The 13,968-nt window shown below is 37.1% G+C and overlaps 1 protein-coding gene across 1 annotated transcript in view; it reads right to left on the reverse strand.

Moving 5' to 3' along the window:
- The window catches only part of LOC149471212 (uncharacterized), a 140,708-nt gene that overhangs the window by 94,635 nt on the left and 32,105 nt on the right, over window positions 1-13,968 (reverse strand). Inside the window, exon 2 of the mRNA XM_089694238.1 lies at window positions 12,014-12,108. Coding sequence (XP_089550364.1) covers window positions 12,014-12,108 — 95 coding nt within the window. The remainder of the gene's footprint in view (window positions 1-12,013; window positions 12,109-13,968) is intronic.

Genomic DNA, 13,968 nt, shown 5'->3' on the forward strand with positions numbered 1-13,968 from the left:
AATTAAATTAAAATAAAAATAAAAATAAAATTAAAAATAGAAATGAAAATAAAAATAAAAATAAAAATAAATATAAATAAAAATAAATATAAGAATAAAAATAAAATTAAAATAAAAATAAATAAAAATAAAAATAAAAATAAATAAAAATAAAAATAAATATAAAAATAAAAATAAATAAAAATAAAAATAATAAAAACACCTAATCATGAACACGCACTACGGACAATACTGGATATTACCAATTCGACAAAAAGCAATTTATATCAATATCTACATTCAACCCATTAGGATACAATGTACCCATTTGATAAATCCACTTCGTTTCATTTTGGGACACATTTATTACCATATTTCCTCCCCTCCAAGGGGCTTCTACTCTATCTATCCCACAAAATTTCAACGATGCCGGATCTCTGTTATGATACCTTCTAAAATGATAAGATAAACTATGATGTTTGAATCCCTTCTTTATGTTCCTAATATGTTCTCCCAATCTGGTGGCAAGTTTCCTCGTTGTTCTCCCTATATACTGGAGCTTACAAGAGCACTCCAGCAGATAGGTCACATGCGTGCTGTCACATGATATAAATTTATTAATCTTATGGGATCCTCCATTATAACAGGATTGAAAATCCTTGTAATGCTTCTTTCTATCCCCTTTCAGGGTTCTACAAGCCAAACACCTCCCACACTTGAAAAAACCAACCCTATCCAGAAAGGTAACCAATTTCTTAGGTACATCTGGAACATTTTTAACAAGTCTAGACCTTAAAGTAGATGGTTTTCTATATATAAACAAGGGTTTGCTAGGTAACACTTTCCCAAGGGTTTCATCCCTCATTAAAATTGACCAATATTTTTTAATAATGTTTTCAACTAATTTATAATGCTTAGAATATCCTGTAATGAAAGCCATATCTCCCAACTTCTTTTTACTTTCTTTTTTCTTTAGAAGTTCATCTCTACTAATCTTTCTAACCTGTTCCATTGAAACCGCCAGATTTTCTTCTCCATAGCCTTTCTCCCTAAACCTTTATATGTGTAAAACACTACTATTCCCAACTATTTTATAAGCACACTTCACCTCTACCCTTAGAGGTGTACAATTATAAATACAAATATGCTCGGTGATCACTAATAAAATACTTTTCCCTATATAATCTCACATCTATAAATAAAGTCCAATTTTTAAATTAAAGTCCAATAAAGCAAATACGTGTAGTCCGAAAAATAGTTTCCAATATCAACCAACGAAAACTCTTCACTGCTTGTAAACCTTGATTACCTCAAAAAAACAAAAAAATTCACATAGTGCATTATCCTTTATAAAAATCTCATTACCCTATAAGGTTAATACAATCTTATTCACCCAAGTGAAAAACACGTGTATATATCCAAAACGCATACACATGTGATATATTGTGCAAAACCATGCAAGTGAGACACTCTGCCGTGCTACAAACTCCTAGCACAGTGCACACTTCTATTGGGGTAAGGAATAAATACCCTTACCAATATTTAAGATAATATATGCTTTATTATCTTAATCCTCAGAGAATTTCTCTGGTGGTGTAGCTCTTTGTATGGATATCCTCCGGATTAGCTTTATAAGGATCCTTCCACCCTAGCAGCCTGGAGATGCTTTCACCAAACACATCAGCCCGATTTCCATATATAAGGAACAGATCATAGCATAATACTGCCACATACTTTGATCAAAAACTTTTAATTATCTTGCTTACATTTAAAATCATCTTTAACCGCACATAATAAAAAACCTGTCTGCCATCCGGAATCCAGGAGAGTCCCAATCGTAACTCACAGCCGAGATTTTGCCCTCTCCAAGATGGCCGCCACTCTACTTCCGGAATATTCGTATGCGTCTGACGTCACCTCCCTTTGACGCGTTTCGTCATTGGACGTAATCATAAAGGGTTTATGATTACGTCCAATGACGAAACGCGTCAAAGGGAGGTGACGTCAGACGCATACGAATATTCCGGAAGTAGAGTGGCGGCCATCTTGGAGAGGGCAAAATCTCGGCTGTGAGTTACGATTGGGACTCTCCTGGATTCCGGATGGCAGACAGGTTTTTTATTATGTGCGGTTAAAGATGATTTTAAATGTAAGCAAGATAATTAAAAGTTTTTGATCAAAGTATGTGGCAGTATTATGCTATAATCTGTTCCTTATATATGGAAATCGGGCTGATGTGTTTGGTGAAAGCATCTCCAGGCTGCTAGGGTGGAAGGATCCTTATAAAGCTAATCCGGAGGATATCCATACAAAGAGCTACACCACCAGAGAAATTCTCTGAGGATTAAGATAATAAAGCATATATTATCTTAAATATTGGTAAGGGTATTTATTCCTTACCCCAATAGAAGTGTGCACTGTGCTAGGAGTTTGTAGCACGGCAGAGTGTCTCACTTGCATGGTTTTGCACAATATATCACATGTGTATGCGTTTTGGATATATACACGTGTTTTTCCCTAAACCTTTGCAATAACACCTCAGATTGTTCCAAAAAAACTCCTTCATCATCACAGTTACGTTTGATCCTAATAAGCTGACTCTTAAGGATGGATTTTAACCAATTTCTATGGTGGCAGCTAAAATTTGGGATATATCCATTCCTGTCTACTTGCTTGAAATATGTCTTGGTATAAAACCTGTCACCTTTCTTGTAAATTGTCAGATCCAAAAAATCCACTTCCTCCTCACTAATATTTTTAGTAAATGATATATTAAAAGAATTAATCCCCATTTCTTGGATAAACTCCTCCAGTGTCTCTCTTGTACCTTTCCAAATTATAATAATATCATCGATAAATCTTCTATAAACTAGCAACTCTGTAGTTCTATTCTTGAAAATGGCTTCACTTTCCCACCTACTCATGAACAAGTTTGCCACCGATGGTGCATACTTGGCCCCCATGGCCACACCCCTTGCTTGCCTATAGTATTTCCCAGAGTACCAAAAGTAATTATGTGACATAGCTAAATTTAAACTGTTAAGTAAAAATTCAGTTTGCTGTGATTTTAAACCTGCTTTTGCCTCCAAGGCTCATTTAACTGCTCCCAATGCATCCGCATGCCTTATGTTAGTGTACAGGGAATTAACATCCACACTAGCCATCACACATCTCCCCTCTTCCCTAATTCCCTTAATCAGATTAATCAGATCACCACTATCCCTCAGGTACGCTGGAAACATGGGAACTAGAGGTTGCAGAAACGTATCCACATATTCACCCAGTCTACAAAACAATGAATCTATCCCACTAATAATGGGTCTCCCGGGGGTTTTTTTTAGATCTTTGTGGATTTTTGGTAATTGGTAGATCACAGGTGTTATTGGAGCTGAAGGTACCAGATATTTAATCTCTTTTTTGTTAAGTATTCCTCTTTTACCCCCTTCTTTAACATGTTTTACTAACAAATTCTTATATTTAATGATAGGGTTACCCCTTAACAACTCATATGTTTCAACATCATCTACCAATCTACTTAGTTCTATATAATAATCTACCTTGTTTAATACCACCAGGCCACCACCCTTGTCTGCTGGCCTTATAACAATATTTTTATTTTCCTCCAATCTTTTTATACCAGTTTCTAAATCTTGTTTTTTCCTCATAAAGGGAATGGATAAATCCTCCAGATTATGTTCCACCATTTTTTTAAACGTTTCTACACAACAATTATTTGAGATTTTCGGATTGAACACCGATTTATTCCTCAACTGTTGATTATGTGGGTTTGCGCTGGTTTTCATTGATAAAAGTTTTTGGTTTTTTGTACCTGTGCACAGCAGCATCTCATGGGGATTTGTATGGTTAATAGGAGAGTCCTGGGCGCTGAGGTTTTGTTTTCTTTATATACTTTGAGGTGTTATCACTTTTTGAAACTTAGCAGCCATGGATATTTTTAATTTTGCATCTCAGAAAAGGGTTAATATAGAGGATGTTTTTTCACATAATTATGAGCATATGGATTTAACTAAAGATTTTAGACACCTTAAGAATTCATTGGATAAACAAATTAGAGCATGGTGGGATGTAGTCACCCTTGAAAAATATATAAAAGAGGGGATCACGCCTAGAAGGTTAAGGTGGGAGGTGGGACCTAATGATGGCTTGATGAGTAAGGAATTGGATGAGGAATGGTTTTCTTTTTTTAATAATGTGGAAATGAAATTAATGGAACTTATTGTACAGAGAAGGAAAAGGAAACTTAAATTATTGGATGAAAAAATTCAGGAATTAAAAGATAAAATGACACCTTTCAATAATTCCAGTGAGTTTGGAGATAAGGTTAAACAAATTCAGGAATATGTAAAGAAAGTGGATGAAGATACACAGAAAAAGAAAATTAAGAAATATTATCGAGATATGCAGGATTATAAAAATAATAATGTTTATAAATGGCAAGAAGATGTTACGAGTATTAATAGTGAATCTAGGAGCTCCTCACCAGGAACAGGAAATGAGAGGACGACAGGGGAATCACCTACGGTTAAAAATAAAAATAAATCCCCTCAGGGTAAAAGAAAATCCCCTATGAAAAATAAGGAACAAAATGGGACACCAAAGTATAATGTGCCAGTATCTAACAGGTTTGAGCCTTTTAACAATTGGGGTACCCTAGCACCTCAGGAATATGGATACCCTCCAATGAGGGAGGATTTTCAGAGGGGGGGTATGGGGGACCCCCATGGAGAGGGGGAGGAGGAAGGGGGTCATTTCAGATGAGGGGAAGAGGAGGATCTTTCTATCCACCCAGGAGAGGGGGAGGAGGGTGGAGACCTCCTATGAACCAACAAGACCCCTATTGGTCAAAAGGAGGGGATGCAGAGGGGGGAAAAGGAAAAAGAAAGAGGTCAGCTTAAATCAAGGGATTTTCAATTTGAGTGATTCTGTTTTAAATGAAGAAGAGTTAAAAGTTTTAGCATTAGGATTGAAATAAGCACCGGATAAAAAACTTAATAAACTGGAAACTTATATTGATATGCACAAGTTTGTGAGGAAAATAAATTTAAAGAAATATTGGGCGAATAAAACTAATTTTGAGTATAACAGTGTAAAGGGAGATGATTATTTTCTGCATAAACAGTTGAGGAATAAATCGGTGTTCAATCCGAAAATCTCAAATAATTGTTGTGTAGAAACGTTTAAAAAAATGGTGGAACATGATCTGGAGGATTTATCCATTCCCTTTATGAGGAAAAAACAAGATTTAGAAACTGGTATAAAAAGATTGGAGGAAAATAAAAATATTGTTATAAGGCCGGCAGACAAGGGTGGTGGCCTGGTGGTATTAAACAAGGTAGATTATTATATAGAACTAAGTAGATTGGTAGATGATGTTGAAACATATGAGTTGTTAAGGGGTAACCCTATCATTAAATATAAGAATTTGTTAGTAAAACATGTTAAAGAAGGGGGTAAAAGAGGAATACTTAACAAAAAAGAGATTAAATATCTGGTACCTTCTGCTCCAATAACACCTGTGATCTACCAATTACCAAAAATCCACAAAGATCTAAAAAAAAACCCCGGGAGACCCATTATTAGTGGGATAGATTCATTGTTTTGTAGACTGGGTGAATATGTGGATAAGTTTCTGCAACCTCTAGTTCCCATGTTTCCAGCGTACCTGAGGGATCGTGGTGATCTGATTAATCTGATTAAGGGAATTAGGGAAGAGGGGAGATGTGTGATGGCTAGTGTGGATGTTAATTCCCTGTACACTAACATAAGGCATGCGGATGCATTGGGAGCAGTTAAATGAGCCTTGGAGGCAAAAGCAGGTTTAAAATCACAGCAAACTGAATTTTTACTTAACAGTTTAAATTTAGCTATGTCACATAATTACTTTTGGTACTCTGGGAAATACTATAGGCAAGCAAGGGGTGTGGCCATGGGGGCCAAGTATGCACCATCGGTGGCAAACTTGTTCATGAGTAGGTGGGAAAGTGAAGCCATTTTCAAGAATAGAACTACAGAGTTGCTAGTTTATAGAAGATTTATCGATGATATTATTATAATTTGGAAAGGTACAAGAGAGACACTGGAGGAGTTTATCCAAGAAATGGGGATTAATTCTTTTAATATATCATTTACTAAAAATATTAGTGAGGAGGAAGTGGATTTTTTGGATCTGACAATTTACAAGAAAGGTGACAGGTTTTATACCAAGACATATTTCAAGCAAGTAGACAGGAATGGATATATCCCAAATTTTAGCTGCCACCATAGAAATTGGTTAAAATCCATCCCTAAGAGTCAGCTTATTAGGATCAAACGTAACTGTGATGATGAAGGAGTTTTTTTGGAACAATCTGAGGTGTTATTGCAAAGGTTTAGGGAGAAAGGCTATGGAGAAGAAAATCTGGCGGTTTCAATGGAACATGTTAGAAAGATTAGTAGAGATGAACTTCTAAAGAAAAAAGAAAGTAAAAAGAAGTTGGGAGATGTGGCTTTCATTACAGGATATTCTAAGCATTATAAATTAGTTGAAAACATTATTAAAAAATATTGGTCAATTTTAATGAGGGATGAAACCCTTGGGAAAGTGTTACCTAGCAAACCCTTGTTTATATATAGAAAACCATCTACTTTAAGGTCTAGACTTGTTAAAAATGTTCCAGATGAACCTAAGAAATTGGTTACCTTTCTGGATAGGGTTGGTTTTTTCAAGTGTGGGAGGTGTTTGGCTTGTAGAACCCTGAAAGGGGATAGAAAGAAGCATTACAAGGATTTTCAATCCTGTTATAAATTTATTGATCTTATGGGATCCTCCATTATATCATGTGACAGCACGCATGTGACCTATCTGCTGGAGTGCTCTTGTAAGCTCCAGTATATAGGGAGAACAACGAGGAAACTTGCCACCAGATTGGGAGAACATATTAGGAACATAAGGAAGGGATTCAAACATCATAGTTTATCTTATCATTTTAGAAGGTATCATAACAGAGATCCGGCATCGTTGAAATTTTGTGGGATAGATAGAGTAGAAGCCCCTTGGAGGGGAGGAAATATGGTAATAAATGTGTCCCAAAATGAAACGAAGTGGATTTATCAAATGGGTACATTGTATCCTAATGGGTTGAATGTAGATATTGATATAAATTGCTTTTTGTCGAATTGGTAATATCCAGTATTGTCCGTAGTGCGTGTTCATGATTAGGTGTTTTTATTATTTTTATTTTTATTTATTTTTATTTTTATATTTATTTTTATTTTTATTTTTTTTTATTTTTATTTTTATTTATTTTTATTTTAATTTTATTTTTATTTTTATTCTTATATTTATTTTTATTTATATTTATTTTTATTTTTATTTTCATTTCTATTTTTAATTTTATTTTTATTTTTATTTTAATTTTATTTTTATTTTTATGTATATTTATTTTTATTTGTCTCTACCCTCATGGTTGGGGTTGAAGACTTAAGGTTAAAATTAGGTATTAGGTATTATGTTTTTTAATCAATGTATTTATTGTAATGGTTTTTGTTGTAAAGGGACCCCACATGGGTATGCAGATGGATGGCGGTGATGGACATGTTTATGTCCAGGTTTTGTGTCCAGATTAATTAGTGGGAGGGATCTCCCAATGCTTTATAAGCGGCTTGGAAGTGGAAATGAGCGTCTTGATAACGCCCTGTGGGTGGGGCGAAACGCGTTGACGCACTTCCGGTTGCCTGTTCCGTCGTCTGACGTCATTTCCGGTGAGTGGAGCGCACGCCGAGCGGTGCGTTCCAAGGGGCCATCTTAGCTTAGCAGATGAATCTGTAGCTGAGGTCTGCCATCCTGCTGCATACGAGGCTGTGGGGTCTCTTAAAAAGTCGGTGTACTTGAAAAGTGGATCACTTTGGAAGAAAATTATTGTTGTTTTGAATAAAAGGTGGGTTATATCCCGCAAAAGAATGTGAGTGGTCTGGAGAGATTACTTTGAGGAGAAATTACTACGGTATCACGCTATGGTCTTTTCTTCTTCCTGATTTTCCTTGGGGGATTCGGTGAGAGGAGTAAGCAGAAGAGGTACCCAGACATAAGAAGAAACAGCATTTGGAGGTCTCACAAAAAGTAAAGGGGGTCCAGGAGCCCTTAATATTCCTGAAAGGCGTGTGACTCACTACTATCTGGTGAGTGCGGTTAATGTTGATTTCTGCACTGGTGGATGGTGAAGGGATCATAAACACGGAAGAATCCAATGAAAATTATAATTTATTTGATTTTTTTGTCACGGGACTGTTAAATATATATTTTTTGGGATTTTTTGATTTTTTTGTCACTTGATTTTTAGTCACTGGACTTATGAATTTAATATTTTTATATTAATTTATTTATATATAATTTATTATATATATTTTTATTAACACAAAGTGGTTTTCTAAGTTGAGTAATGCAATTGATTATGTGGGTTTGCGCTGGTTTTCATTGATAAAAGAATAGGTATTGGACTTTGTGACTTAAAGGACAACTTCACCTTTAGTTGATTTGTCCTTTAATACAGCTCTCCACCCCATCCCATGAGTGCATCCAACCTGGTATAACAATTTCCTCCCTGATCCAGCTATCATATTTCTGAGAAGGTCGCAGAGAGCTCTTCTTCCCACTTCCCACATTCATGCTGTGGTTCTCTTCCCCATTCCTAAGAGTAGGCTATACTCATGGCGGCATCCAGTGGTTGCTTGGAGTACAGCTTACTCATAGGAATGAATAGGCGCACATCGGGTGGGCTTTACATTTAGGTGATAGGGGGATTTATTAAAGGTGAAATTGTCATTAAAAAAATATATATGGTAGCAGGTATAAACAGCTTTCATTGTCCAGTGCTTTACTCAAATGCTGGGTTGTTCTCAACAGGCAAGCCACTGATGCTTCCAGGTACTATAATAAAAGAGAGAGGGTGAACCGACCTAGTGCATTACCAGAAACACCATTTATTGAAATAGGTAAAAAGTAGGTCATCTACTTCCAAACATATATAATGGATAGGCACGTAATAAATGCAGGAGAGACACCTCTACATCCACAAAATAAAACCAATAATATGGGAAGTTTGCCCTAGGCTGACATGTTTCAAGGGGTGAACCGTCTTCTTCAATCTATGACAGCAAAAAAATTGATGAAATATGTAAAAAACTCTTTGCGCCGCTACTAGAAAAGATGGGACTATTGGGACAGCAGCACACACCTGGCTATACCACTAGCAAAAAAACAACAAACAGAAAATTGATGTTTCGCTAATTACAATAATGCCACAGACATTCCAAGACACATAATGAGATGAGAAGACAATAGATAATACACCATAACATAATCAGTAAATGGAAGGAATATAGGAGTGAAGGGAAAGGTGAAATAATAAAGGTCCAAAATGAGGACCAAAAGGTGTAACAGACAATAAACCGTGACTGTGGACAAAACGCACGGAAATGATCAGGGAAAAATAAAATACAAATTCCGGATAACGGAATGTGGTGACATAATTTCTGACACAAACGGCCGCAGCCATATTGGTACACTCAGTACACCCATATCAGCACATGTGATTGATGTCTTGTTTGATCTGTTCCCATGTAAGTGCACATTTGTCTTTACAATAAATCTGATTCATTTACAATATTACACTGTGTAAGCACTTTTTCTTGTCTCCCTGGAGTGCTTGAGCTGGCTGTTTTTTCTGGTCCAACGGACCCCTGGCAGGAGTTCTGTGCGCTGGCTGATTTCCGTGTCCAAAGGTGAAAGATATATTACCACCGCTGAGCAGTATGGTCCACCAGTGAGGGGGATATCATCCCTACATCGCCGTTTGGGATTCCACTTAAAGGGCCCCTGCAGTGAGTGTCCTGAAATCCTTTTGGCCCCTTGGGGTCTGGGCACGGAGGTGAGGAGGCATTTTAGCCGGAGTGGGATTCACTAATCATTTACCTATTCAGGTTGGTTTTTTTGTTGGGATGTGTATTTGTTGGACGTTTTTGCACATGGACTTTATGTCGCATTTATGACATTTTTTTTTGTCACATGTTATTTATTTCTTCATTGTGTTATTGTATTTTACGTTGCACAGTAATACATTCATTTGGTTTTACTGTGCGTTTGTATCACCATTTTCTGTTTTATATTAGTTGCACTCTATATATGTTTGCCACATTTATTTATGGCATTTATACGGTCACTTATTAGACATTTTATTTCACATGGCCTTTTGATGTACATTGTGTTCTGATCCTTTAGTTGCATGGTCAAATTTTTTGGCCTCGCTGTGCGTTGTTTTTGTCATTCTTCTGTGATAAGTGGTTTGTCCACTTTTAATATTTAAGCACTTCATTTTGTATTTTTCACATTTTGCTCAACTCTCTCATTAGTTGTATTCACGTTATTTAATTTATGTTATGACTGACTCATATGTCCCACTATTACTGTGATTTAGGTAATATTTTATTTTTCCCTGATCATTTCCGTGCATTTTGCTGCGGTTTATTGTCTGTTACACCTTTTGGTCCTCATTTTGGACCTTTACTATTTCACCTTTCCCTCCACTCCTATAAAAAATTGATGGCTGGTGATTTAGTGGGAAAGATGATCACTGATTTCATTGGGAATCCATGCACCTGTGGAGGTGGGTGGGAGCCATCTCCTGGAGGAGGAGGAGGGCAGGTGCAGGGTGTGTATTAATGAGGTCAGCTGGTGAACTACTATCCATCTTCCATCTACTGGTTCTTCCATCCATAACAAATTCAGGATGGCTAATGGAGGAGCTTGTAACAGAACGCCTAAGGCCTAGTTTAGGAGAAATAGAAAGCTTTATCTTTTCTGTAAAGAAGTACATTAATGTTATATTGGTACGTATTGGAAGCTGGAATTTAGAAAAAAAGGTGACTTGAGCCTTTAAAGAGAGTAACAATCTAATTACCAGCATAGAATGGAGTTCTTTATTGTGTGAGATGTCAGACTTTAAAATTCTCATCCAAAGTAGGGAGTAATGAATTTCTTTACTTCAAATAGTAACTCCAGCTATAATTATAGCAGGTTTGCAGTGATTGGATGCTGCTAAAGCCCTCTTGGCATTTGCTTGTGCCAACTATAGCCCAAAGTAGATCTGGAACAGTTTTCAATTCGATTTCCATGCGCAGCTTAAAGCAGTATTAAGCCCCAAACTAAAAATTGTATATATTGCAGCCTAGCAATCATTAGATTTGGTGGCTGCATTTGTTTTCTTTTTTTTTAGGCTTTTTTGCCCTCAGTTTTCACCTGACAATCTAACCTGTAACATACCTCCTGTATTAGAGTGCCTCCTACTCTTAATGAAGGAGCACAGGGGCACCTTTGGACAACAGCTTTGTAAATCTGGGGGGAGAGAAGTGTTAGGTCTGCTAGCAGATTTAGATACATTAACAAATTGAGGCCAAACTCCAGCTCACACTTTATAGACAGTTACAGCCAGGGGCGGACTGACAACTCATGGGGCCCCCGGGCAATAGGGGATCATGGGGCCCCTTTGTCCTTGCCCAAACTCAAAAAAGCCTATGAAAAAGGTACCAGGGGCATCTCATGGGGTCCCCTACTGACCCCGGGCCCTCGGGCAGTGTCCGAGTTTCCAAATGGTCAGTCCGCCCCTGGTAACAGCAAACAGTCCCCAGGGCAGGAAATTAGCTTGGCTCATAGAGGAAACTGTGAATTTTATCCATTACACTGCAGGATGGTATTTGGAATTAAGACTGAGTAGTAGGGTAATTGATACACTATTTTCATTTCATTTTTGAATGACGTTGGGCTTTAAAGTATCTCAGACTGGCAGAGTACAGATGACCTGATCAATTCACTGCTACCAACAGGGTTAAAATCAAATTACAATTCTGTCTTAAAGTGTGAATATAAATTGACAGTCTCACTGTTTTGTCCTCTTTCCAGTCACTTTGATTAGAACTTTATTACACTCTTTGGTCCTCTTTGGTCCCTTTGTCTTTTTGTGGCATTCATACGATAACTCACCTCATTAACACTGTAACCTTGTGTGGTAGCCATATCTACAGATAGACGTCCACCTGCAGTCTTTGCTCTCACATTTGGTTTCCCCTTTTCATGCTCTGTAAAAAGAGACAATTGACAGTAAATAAAACCTGCTGCCCTAAATCCTTAAAAAGTATTGGAGTTAGGTTTTAATATGCTTACTTAAAGCGGAGCTCCAGTTCCCATACTAAATTTTTTTTAAAAGCTCCCCTGTGATTGTTACAATTTCCACATTAATATTTGAATACTGGTATATCTGATATCCTTCTTGTTAGTTGTAAATATGTAATATTTAACCTTGATCTCGGAATCAGGCAGGCGCTATGAATGATGTGGGCATCTGAAACCCGCTAGTGTATATTTCCGGGATTAAGTGCTTCTGGCCATCCCAGCATGCACCTTCTGATCTTGGGCCTGCGCAGTAATGACACTGCAAGTCGCAGTTTGTTCCCAACATAGCAATGGTGGTGATGGTGGAAGTTCCCACCTCATTGTTATGGCAACCTGTCAATCAAAGAAAATCCTAGGAGACCTTGCGAATCGCCTGATGACATTTATTTAAAACTACAAGAGGGGCAGAGACAGGACCAGTCACCCTGCACAAGGAAAGAAAGTAGCAGTGACTGGTCTTGATTACAGGAAGTTTACACAGAAGAAAAGTTTCACACTTGATTACTGCACAGATCTGGAAAGCACACCAAGATTCAAGAAGGAATACACATGATTTGTGTTTAGATTAGATTAGATTTGCTTATCCTGAAGGTTAGCTTTAAGAACGCATTATGTCCTTAGTGCATTTTAAATGAAAACATAAATATTCAGTATATTGGCTGTTGAAAAACTGTGATTTTTTTTTTTTTTTATCACAGAAGGTTTTTCAATCAAAACACCAATACTAATCAAATAATATTCACATTAAACAGAATATTGAAATTGCTGGAAATGTCTGTGTTATCTACAATCACCAATCAAATGTAAATTTCCTTTTTCATCTAGCTCTCAAAAAATGAAAAGTAGACATACCTCCATCAATGCCCATTTTACAAGGATTGTGGAGACAAGAAGACCCTGAAGGGATGGGTCATGTTCTGTTTGCCTATTATGAGTAGAGTTTAGTGGATGTAAAGAGAATCCTAATGTCACAATGCTTTAATTTTTAAAAGTCGAGGCTATAAATAGGATAGGACTAGTTTCTATGGTTAAAAGCCTCTTTTCCTTCCCATTTTTGATAAATCATACCCAATGTTATTGAGTTCATTTTACACAGATATATACATCTGTAGCTACACAACATAACATAATACTCCTAGTAATTACCGTATATATAACTTGAACTGACTCATATGAATCTGAGTTTGTTTTGATGACTTTGCTGGTAGTCTGATATAGTTGCTTATAATGTGCATTTCTATACCTTGTCCCTGATTCCGAACAGTAGCTATTTATTAGACGTCAGACTTGATCCAACAAAACGTTTTTTAATTAACAAATATGTTCATACAGCTGTGGCAGTTTTATTACTTAGAGAAAGAGTCAAGCTACACTTTTCATTAGGTGTCTTTGGACAGACTGAGGAGGTGTTACAACTTTTTCCAGTTTCTAGCTTGCTGTCCTTGCCCCCTCTAGGAAGATTAACCAGTTCCCAACTGCACTATAGCCGAAGGATGGCTACAGCGCGGTTGACTGGTTGTGGGACGACGTCCCTGGATGCCATTCCAGAACATGCCCTCTTTGTGTCCCCAGCGGCGTGCACCCAGCTGATCATGGAAACAGTAAATGGCCAATCACGGTGACCTTTTACCACATGATCAGCTGTGTCCAATGATACAGCAGATCACCAGTAAATGCAGTTGCTGGTTATTGGCTGCACTTTCCTCACGCTGTACTGCCAATAACCGGCAATTGTCAGAGAACTGATTGGCACTGATTATCAGGGC

The sequence above is a fragment of the Staurois parvus genome, unplaced genomic scaffold (assembly GCF_062004578.1).
Source record: "Staurois parvus isolate SC_StPar_1 unplaced genomic scaffold, SC_StPar_1.0 ptg000025l, whole genome shotgun sequence".
NCBI classification, from domain to species: Eukaryota; Metazoa; Chordata; class Amphibia; order Anura; family Ranidae; genus Staurois; species Staurois parvus.